This window comes from Paramisgurnus dabryanus, unplaced genomic scaffold, assembly GCF_030506205.2.
Source record: "Paramisgurnus dabryanus unplaced genomic scaffold, PD_genome_1.1 h2tg000162l_1_201629__unclustered, whole genome shotgun sequence".
Lineage (NCBI taxonomy): Eukaryota > Metazoa > Chordata > Actinopteri > Cypriniformes > Cobitidae > Paramisgurnus > Paramisgurnus dabryanus.
The window spans coordinates 60266-69736 of NW_027394085.1; the positions used below are offsets into that span (position 1 = coordinate 60266).

General features: G+C 40.8%; 1 protein-coding gene across 1 annotated transcript; it reads left to right on the plus strand.

Annotated features, from left to right (window-relative positions):
- The first annotated feature begins 354 nt into the window (after positions 1–354).
- Positions 355–5528, plus strand: LOC135765101 (uncharacterized). The gene is made up of 2 exons (XM_065275776.1): positions 355–1667; positions 1852–5528. Exons 1-2 carry the CDS (start codon positions 355–357, stop codon positions 5408–5410), a joined length of 4872 nt encoding a protein of 1623 aa, XP_065131848.1. The 3' UTR covers positions 5411–5528.
- The last annotated feature ends 3943 nt before the right edge of the window (positions 5529–9471 follow it).

Below are 9471 nucleotides of genomic sequence, written 5' to 3' on the forward strand. Positions count from 1 at the left end.
AAACAACACGAGGATGAGTAAATTATCAAAGAATTTTCATTGAACCTATAAAATTCCATCATTTTTTTATTCCTACTATGGGAGTCAATGGTCACTATCTGCTGTGGGTTTACCATCATTCCTAAAAATATTTTCTTTTTGTGTTAATCAGAAAAAAAACTAATGCATACAGGTTTAAAACAACACAAGGATTAGTAAATTATGAAATAATTTTCATTGAACCTATAAAATTCCATCATTTTTTTATTCCTACTATGGGAGTCAATGGTCACTATCTGCTGTGGGTTTACCATCATTCCTCAAAATATTTTCTTTTGTGTTAATCAGAAAAAAACTAATGCATACAGGTTTAAAATGTGGCTCCTCACTGTATATGAGGTGCTTCTACAAACAGTTGAAGAAATGGAGAGGAAGTTCAACAAGCACCTTAGAAGATGGTTGGGAATACCCCCGAGCTTTACATCGTTGGGGCTTTACATGAGGTCGGGCCAGCTCCAGCTACCCCTGTCATCAGTGGTGGAGGAGTTTAAAGTTGCCAAATGTAGACTGTCCCTGACATACAGGGACTCTCAAGACCAACTTACCAGGGAAGCAGGGATTAGAACTAGATCAGGCCGTAAGTGGGCCGCCGGCACAGCAATTAACCAAGCAGAATGTTCACTCATGACCAAAGAGATCATTGGAAACCCTTGTACTGGAAGGCAGGGTCTAGGAACATCACATTTCCAGAAGTGGTCAAAGTCCACCCCTAGGGAGAAGAGAGCTATGATCCAGGATGAAGTTCGAACCCTTGAGGAAGAAATGAGAAGAGCAAAATCCATCGAGCTTGCAACTCAAGGTGCCTGGACGAGGTGGAACCTCCCCAAGAAGAAAATCACATGGAGTGAACTGTGGCGGCTGGAGCCCTTCCGTATATCCTTTTTACTCCGAGCGGTGTATGACACCTTACCAACCCCAGTCAATTTGCACAGGTGGGGGATGAGGGAGGACCCACTGTGCAAGTTATGTGGTGGGAGAGGTACAATGGCGCACATTCTGTCAGGGTGTAAGACCGCATTGACACAGGGGAGATACAGGTGGCGCCATGACAAGGTGTTGGCAGTGCTCGCAGACATACTGGAGCAAGAAAGGAGGAAGAAACAACCAGCCAAAGTAAGACCATCACTGAGTACCATTGCCTTTGTGAAAGAAGGCCAAAGACCTGTTGTCCACAGCCAAGCCAAGCAGAACCTTCTGCAGTCAGCCAAGGGATGGGAAATGGGGGTTGACCTAGGGAGGAAACTCCACTTCCCCGATGCGGTACTGGTCACAACTCTAAGGCCCGATATCATCATGTGGTCTCCGGAGGGAAGGAAGATCATCCTGGTGGAGTTGACGGTGCCGTGGGAGGAGGGCTGTGAGGAAGCTGCAGAGAGGAAAAGAGCCAAATATCAGCAACTTGTTGCAGACTGCCAGGACAAAGGGTGGATATGTTGGCTGATGACAGTGGAAGTCGGATGTCGTGGATTCCCAGCTCAATCTGTGTGGAATCTATTGACAAAGGTTGGACTGAGGGGCCACTTAAGGAAAGCAGCCGTTCGTAAGCTGGGGGAAGCGGCAGAGAGAGCCTCCTGTTGGCTCTGGCATAAGAGAGAGGACACAAGCTGGAAACTTGGAGGAGAGGGGCAGTGACCTGGCCAGTCACTGCTGACCCACCAACTGGAGGGTGTTGTGGTTAAGGGTCGAAACACCCAGTGAAGGTTGGGGACCACCTGACGACCTCACCTCCAGGCCAAGGCTTCATCCATTAGAAATGGATGTATTTTTTTGCATAGTAGATGTGTTACACAACTGAACCCCCTGGGCAACCAGTGACTTCCAGGAAAGTCTGGATGGCAACCGAGGAAGGTCGGTGACGCTGGAAAGACAGCTGACCTCCAGGAAAGACTGGCGGGGTAACAGGGGCCAGCAACCCCTGTTGCGGCACTCGCAAGAGGGCACCAATCAAGCTACAGAACTGACAAATGAACAATACCCCCAGAGTCTCCCGAGAGGGGGGGAGGATGAGAGGCTCACTCGGACAGATACAATGGCAACGACAAGGACAGTGACACAGACGCAGAGAAGGTTCATACAGACCACCTTGACCGGGGAGGCATCGGAAGTGAAATGCAGTTGCGGACGGATCTGCAAAGGCGTAAGAGGGCTCAAAATACACCAGAGCAAGTCCACGTGTGGAAAAGGACGGATGCATGCACACCGCTCAGACGAACCGTCTGGTGAGACGGAGGAGAACCCTAGGCAGGAAGCACACCATAGTCCTAGGGATCTCTCAGTGCCGGCAATCCCCCAAGACCATACAAGGAGAACTTCCTACTCCAACACAGAAAGCCTACCCCATCTAACGAACGAAAGAATTAAGTGGCCCAAAATGAGTGACAGAGAGGAGTGGTCAAAGTTAGATGAAGATCTGGACAAAGTGCTTGGAGCGGTTCAAGCAGGATCAGTGGAAAGGAAGGTGGATTTACTGACCGCCATCACATACAATGTGGCAAAGGAACGGTTTGGAGTAGTGCCTAGGAGACAGAATAAAGCAAGACCAGAAAAGCAGGATAACAGAAGACAGAGAAAGATCCAACAACTTAGGAAGGGGATCAAGACCCTGAGGAAGCAGTTCAAACTGGCAAGCACAGGAGAGAAGGAAGGAATAAAAGAGCTAACAGCCAGCCTCCGTGAGCAGCTAATTAGAACAAGAAGAGCTGAGAGATTCAAGCAGAGGCGGAAAAAGCAGGAAGCTGCACGAGCTCAGTTTATAAAGGACCCATACCGCTTCACTAAATCACTTCTGGGGGAGGTGAGGTCCGGGACTCTAACGAGTACCAAAGAGGAGGTGGAGCAGGCTGTTGAGGAGGGATTCAGTGACCCTACAAGAGATGAGGTCCTGGAAGAAAATCTCAGGCTTCTTAACGTCGACCCACCTACCACAACCCTCAGTACAGAGTGTCCATCATGGAGAGAGGTTCAAGAGGTTGTTAAGAATGCAAGATCATCTTCGGCCCCAGGTCCAAGCGGTATACCATACAAAGTATACAAAAGATGCACTAAGCTCCTGCGAAGGCTGTGGAAGCTTATGCGGGTAATTTGGTCCAAGGGAACCATTCCAACAAGCTGGAGAAGGGCGGAAGGGTGCTTTGTGCCCAAAGAACAGGGAGCCACACAGATCAGCCAGTTTCGAACTATATCCCTTCTTAGTGTGGAGGGGAAGATTTTCTTTGCAGTGCTTGCAAAGAGAATGGGCGCTTACATGACCCAGAATGGATATATTAACACCTCTATCCAGAAGGGCGGTGTGGAAGGATTCTCCGGGTGCTTGGAGCATACAGGAGTTCTCAGCCAACTCATCCAAGAAGCAAAGGAAAAGAAGGGCAGCCTAACAGTTGTCTGGCTTGACTTCGCAAATGCATACGGGTCTATTCCCCATAATTTAATTCAAGTCGCTTTGGACTACTACCACATCCCTCATAACATCCAGGGCATAATCACCAGTTACCTGAGAGATATCAAGTTGCGATTCCAGTCCGCCAGGTTTACTACAAAGTGGCAGCCAGTGGAGAAGGGGATAGTGACAGGATGCACAATCTCTCCCATCTTGTTCACCATGGGAATGAACCTGATCATCTCTGTAGCGAGTACAAAGGCAAGGGGACCAAAGACCGCAACTGGATGTCAACAGCCAGCGATCAGGGCATTCATGGATGATCTTACTGTGATAACGCCAACTCATGTGCAGGCAAGATGGGTCCTGGCAGAACTGGATAACATGGCCACTTGGGCGAAGATGGTTTTCAAGCCCAAGAAATCAAGGAGCCTGGTGATTCAGAAGGGTAAAACAACTGGAAAGTTTAAGCTACTTGTTCAAGGGGAAGTGATCCGAAATATCCAGGGCAACCCAATTAGATGCCTTGGAAAGTGGTATGATGATTCCCTGTCAGACAAGAACAACATCTCCAGCACTAGAAAACAAGTTGAAGAGTGGCTGAAGAAGATCGACAAGTCTGACCTGCCTGGGAAATACAAGTGCTGGATCTACCAACACGGCTTGCTCCCAAGACTCATGTGGCTCCTCACTGTATATGAGGTGCTTCTACAAACAGTTGAAGAAATGGAGAGGAAGTTCAACAAGCACCTTAGAAGATGGTTGGGAATACCCCCGAGCTTTACATCGTTGGGGCTTTACATGAGGTCGGGCCAGCTCCAGCTACCCCTGTCATCAGTGGTGGAGGAGTTTAAAGTTGCCAAATGTAGACTGTCCCTGACATACAGGGACTCTCAAGACCAACTTACCAGGGAAGCAGGGATTAGAACTAGATCAGGCCGTAAGTGGGCCGCCGGCACAGCAATTAACCAAGCAGAATGTTCACTCATGACCAAAGAGATCATTGGAAACCCTTGTACTGGAAGGCAGGGTCTAGGAACATCACATTTCCAGAAGTGGTCAAAGTCCACCCCTAGGGAGAAGAGAGCTATGATCCAGGATGAAGTTCGAACCCTTGAGGAAGAAATGAGAAGAGCAAAATCCATCGAGCTTGCAACTCAAGGTGCCTGGACGAGGTGGAACCTCCCCAAGAAGAAAATCACATGGAGTGAACTGTGGCGGCTGGAGCCCTTCCGTATATCCTTTTTACTCCGAGCGGTGTATGACACCTTACCAACCCCAGTCAATTTGCACAGGTGGGGGATGAGGGAGGACCCACTGTGCAAGTTATGTGGTGGGAGAGGTACAATGGCGCACATTCTGTCAGGGTGTAAGACCGCATTGACACAGGGGAGATACAGGTGGCGCCATGACAAGGTGTTGGCAGTGCTCGCAGACATACTGGAGCAAGAAAGGAGGAAGAAACAACCAGCCAAAGTAAGACCATCACTGAGTACCATTGCCTTTGTGAAAGAAGGCCAAAGACCTGTTGTCCACAGCCAAGCCAAGCAGAACCTTCTGCAGTCAGCCAAGGGATGGGAAATGGGGGTTGACCTAGGGAGGAAACTCCACTTCCCCGATGCGGTACTGGTCACAACTCTAAGGCCCGATATCATCATGTGGTCTCCGGAGGGAAGGAAGATCATCCTGGTGGAGTTGACGGTGCCGTGGGAGGAGGGCTGTGAGGAAGCTGCAGAGAGGAAAAGAGCCAAATATCAGCAACTTGTTGCAGACTGCCAGGACAAAGGGTGGATATGTTGGCTGATGACAGTGGAAGTCGGATGTCGTGGATTCCCAGCTCAATCTGTGTGGAATCTATTGACAAAGGTTGGACTGAGGGGCCACTTAAGGAAAGCAGCCGTTCGTAAGCTGGGGGAAGCGGCAGAGAGAGCCTCCTGTTGGCTCTGGCATAAGAGAGAGGACACAAGCTGGAAACTTGGAGGAGAGGGGCAGTGACCTGGCCAGTCACTGCTGACCCACCAACTGGAGGGTGTTGTGGTTAAGGGTCGAAACACCCAGTGAAGGTTGGGGACCACCTGACGACCTCACCTCCAGGCCAAGGCTTCATCCATTAGAAATGGATGTATTTTTTTGCATAGTAGATGTGTTACACAACAAAACAACACAAGGATGAGTAAATTATTAAATAATTTTCATTGAACCTATAAAAATCCATCATTTTTTTATTCCTACTATGGGAGTCAATGGTCAATATCTGCTGTGGGTTTACCATCATTCCTCAAAATATTTTATTTTGTGTTAATCAGAAAAAACTAATGTATACAGGTTTAAAATAACACAAGGATGAGTAAATTATGAAAGAATTTTCATTGAACCTATAAAATTCCATCATTTTTTTATTCTTACTATGGGAGTCAATGGTCACTATCTGCTGTGGGTTTACCATCATTCCAAAAAATATTTTCTTTTTGTGTTAATCAGAAAAAAACTAATGTATACAGGTTTAAAATAACACAAGGATGAGTAAATTATGAAAGAATTTTCATTGAACCTATAAAATTCCATCATTTTTTTATTCTTACTATGGGAGTCAATGGTCACTATCTGCTGTGGGTTTACTAACATTCCTCAAAATATTTTCTTTTGTGTTAATCAGAAAAAAACTAATGCATAAATGTTTAAAACAACATGAGGATGAGTAAATTATCAAAGAATTTTCATTGAACCTATAAAATTCCATCATTTTTTTATTCCTACTATGGGAGTCAATGGTCACTATCTGCTGTGGGTTTACCATCATTCCTAAAAATATTTTCTTTTTGTGTTAATCAGAAAAAAAACTAATGCATACAGGTTTAAAACAACACAAGGATGAGTAAATTATGAAAGAATTTTCATTGAACCTATAAAATTCCATCATTTTTTTATTCCTACTATGGGAGTCAATGGTCACTATCTGCTGTGGGTTTACCATCATTCCTCAAAATATTTTCTTTTGTGTTAATCAGAAAAAAACTAATGCATACAGGTTTAAAACAACACGAGGATGAGTAAATTATGAAAGAATTTTCATTGAACCTATAAAATTCCATCATTTTTTAATTCCTACTATGGGAGTCAATGGTCACTATCTGCTGTGGGTTTACCATCATTCCTCAAAATATTTTATTTTGTGTTAATCAGAAAAAACTAATGTATACAGGTTTAAAATAACACAAGGATGAGTAAATTATGAAAGAATTTTCATTGAACCTATAAAATTCCATCATTTTTTTATTCTTACTATGGGAGTCAATGGTCACTATCTGCTGTGGGTTTACTAACATTCCTCAAAATATTTTCTTTTTGTGTTAATCAGAAAAAAAACTAATGCATACAGGTTTAAAACAACACATGGATGAGTCAATTTTGAAAGAATTTTCATTGAACCTATAAAATTCCATCATTTTTTATTCCTACTAGGGAGTCAATGGTCACTATCTGCTGTGGGTTTACCATCATTTCAAAAAATATTTTCTTTTTGTGTTAATCAGAAAAAAACTAATGCATACAGGTTTAAAACAACACAAGGATGAGTAAATTATGAAAGAATTTTCATTGAACCTATAAAAATCCATCATTTTTTAATCCTACTATGGGAGTCAATGGTAACTTTCTGCTGTGGGTTTACCATCATTCCTCAAAATATTTTCTTTTGTGTTAATCAGACAAAAACTAATGCATACAGGTTTAAAACAACACAAGGATGAGTAAATTATGAAATAATTTTCATTTAACCTATAAAATTCCATCATTTTTTTATTCCTACTATGGGAGTCAATGGTCACTATCTGCTGTGGGTTTACCATCATTCCTCAAAATATTTTCTTTTGTGTTAATCAGAAAAAAACTAATGCATACAGGTTTAAAACAACACAAGGATGAGTAAATTATGAAATAATTTTCATTGTACCTATAAAATTCCATCATTTTTTTATTCCTACTATGGGAGTCAATGGTCACTATCTGCTGTGGGTTTACCATCATTCCTCAAAATATTTTCTTTTGTGTTAATCAGAAAAAAACTAATGCATAAATGTTTAAAACAACACGGGGATGAGTAAATTGTGAAAGATTTTCATTGTACCTATAAAATTCCATCATTTTTTTATTCCTACTATGGGAGTCAATGGTCACTATCTGCTGTGGGTTTACCATCATTCCTCAAAATATTTTCTTTTGTGTTAATCAGAAAAAAACTAATGCATAAATGTTTAAAACAACACGAGGATGAGTAAATTATGAAAGAATTTTCATTGTACCTATAAAATTCCATCATTTTTTTATTCCTACTATGGGAGTCAATGGTCACTATCTGCTGTGGGTTTACCATCATTCCTCAAAATATTTTATTTTGTGTTAATCAGAAAAAAATAATGTATACAGGTTTAAAATAACACAAGGATGAGTAAATTATGAAAGAATTTTCATTGAACCTATAAAATTCCATCATTTTTTTATTCTTACTATGGGAGTCAATGGTCACTATCTGCTGTGGGTTTACTAACATTCCTCAAAATATTTTCTTTTGTGTTAATCAGAAAAAAACTAATGCATAAATGTTTAAAACAACACGAGGATGAGTAAATTATCAAAGAATTTTCATTGAACCTATAAAATTCCATCATTTTTTTATTCCTACTATGGGAGTCAATGGTCACTATCTGCTGTGGGTTTACCATCATTCCTAAAAATATTTTCTTTTTGTGTTAATCAGAAAAAAAACTAATGCATACAGGTTTAAAACAACACAAGGATGAGTAAATTATGAAAGAATTTTCATTGAACCTATAAAATTCCATCATTTTTTTATTCCTACTATGGGAGTCAATGGTCACTATCTGCTGTGGGTTTACCATCATTCCTCAAAATATTTTCTTTTGTGTTAATCAGAAAAAAACTAATGCATACAGGTTTAAAACAACACGAGGATGAGTAAATTATGAAAGAATTTTCATTGAACCTATAAAATTCCATCATTTTTTAATTCCTACTATGGGAGTCAATGGTCACTATCTGCTGTGGGTTTACCATCATTCCTCAAAATATTTTATTTTGTGTTAATCAGAAAAAACTAATGTATACAGGTTTAAAATAACACAAGGATGAGTAAATTATGAAAGAATTTTCATTGAACCTATAAAATTCCATCATTTTTTTATTCTTACTATGGGAGTCAATGGTCACTATCTGCTGTGGGTTTACTAACATTCCTCAAAATATTTTCTTTTGTGTTAATCAGAAAAAAACTAATGCATAAATGTTTAAAACAACACGAGGATGAGTAAATTATCAAAGAATTTTAATTGAACCTATAAAATTCCATCATTTTTTTATTCCTACTATGGGAGTCAATGCTCACTATCTGCTGTGGGTTTACCATCATTCCTCAAAATATTTTATTTTGTGTTAATCAGAAAAAACTAATGTATACAGGTTTAAAACAACACAAGGATGAGTAAATTATTAAATAATTTTCATTGAACCTATAAAAATCCATCATTTTTTTAATCCTACTATGGGAGTCAATGGTAACTTTCTGCTGTGGGTTTACCATCATTCCTCAAAATATTTTATTTTGTGTAAATCAGAAAAAAACTAATGCATACAGGTTTAAAACAACACAAGGATGAGTAAATTATGAAATAATTTTCATTTAACCTATAAAATTCCATCATTTTTTTATTCCTACTATGGGAGTCAATGGTCACTATCTGCTGTGGGTTTACCATCATTCCTCAAAATATTTTCTTTTGTGTTAATCAGAAAAAAACTTATGCATAAATGTTTAAAACAACACGAGGATGAGTAAATTATGAAAGAATTTTCATTGTACCTATAAAATTCCATCATTTTTTTATTCCTACTATGGGAGTCAATGGTCACTATCTGCTGTGGGTTTACCATCATTCCTCAATATATTTAATTTTGTGTTAATCAGAAAAAAACTAATGCATACAGGTTTAAAACAACACGAGGATGAGTAAATTATGAAAGAATTTTCATTGAACCTATAA

What these genes read in the sequence shown, in the direction of transcription:
- LOC135765101 (XM_065275776.1), top strand. Translation starts at nt 355, where the DNA reads ATGTGGCTCCTCACTGTATATGAGGTGCTTCTACAAACAGTTGAAGAA. An exon ending in AAACTTGGAGGAGAGGGGCA is followed by an intron (nt 1,668 to 1,851) that starts GTGACCTGGCCA and finishes CTGGGCAACCAG; the next exon opens with TGACTTCCAGGAAAGTCTGG.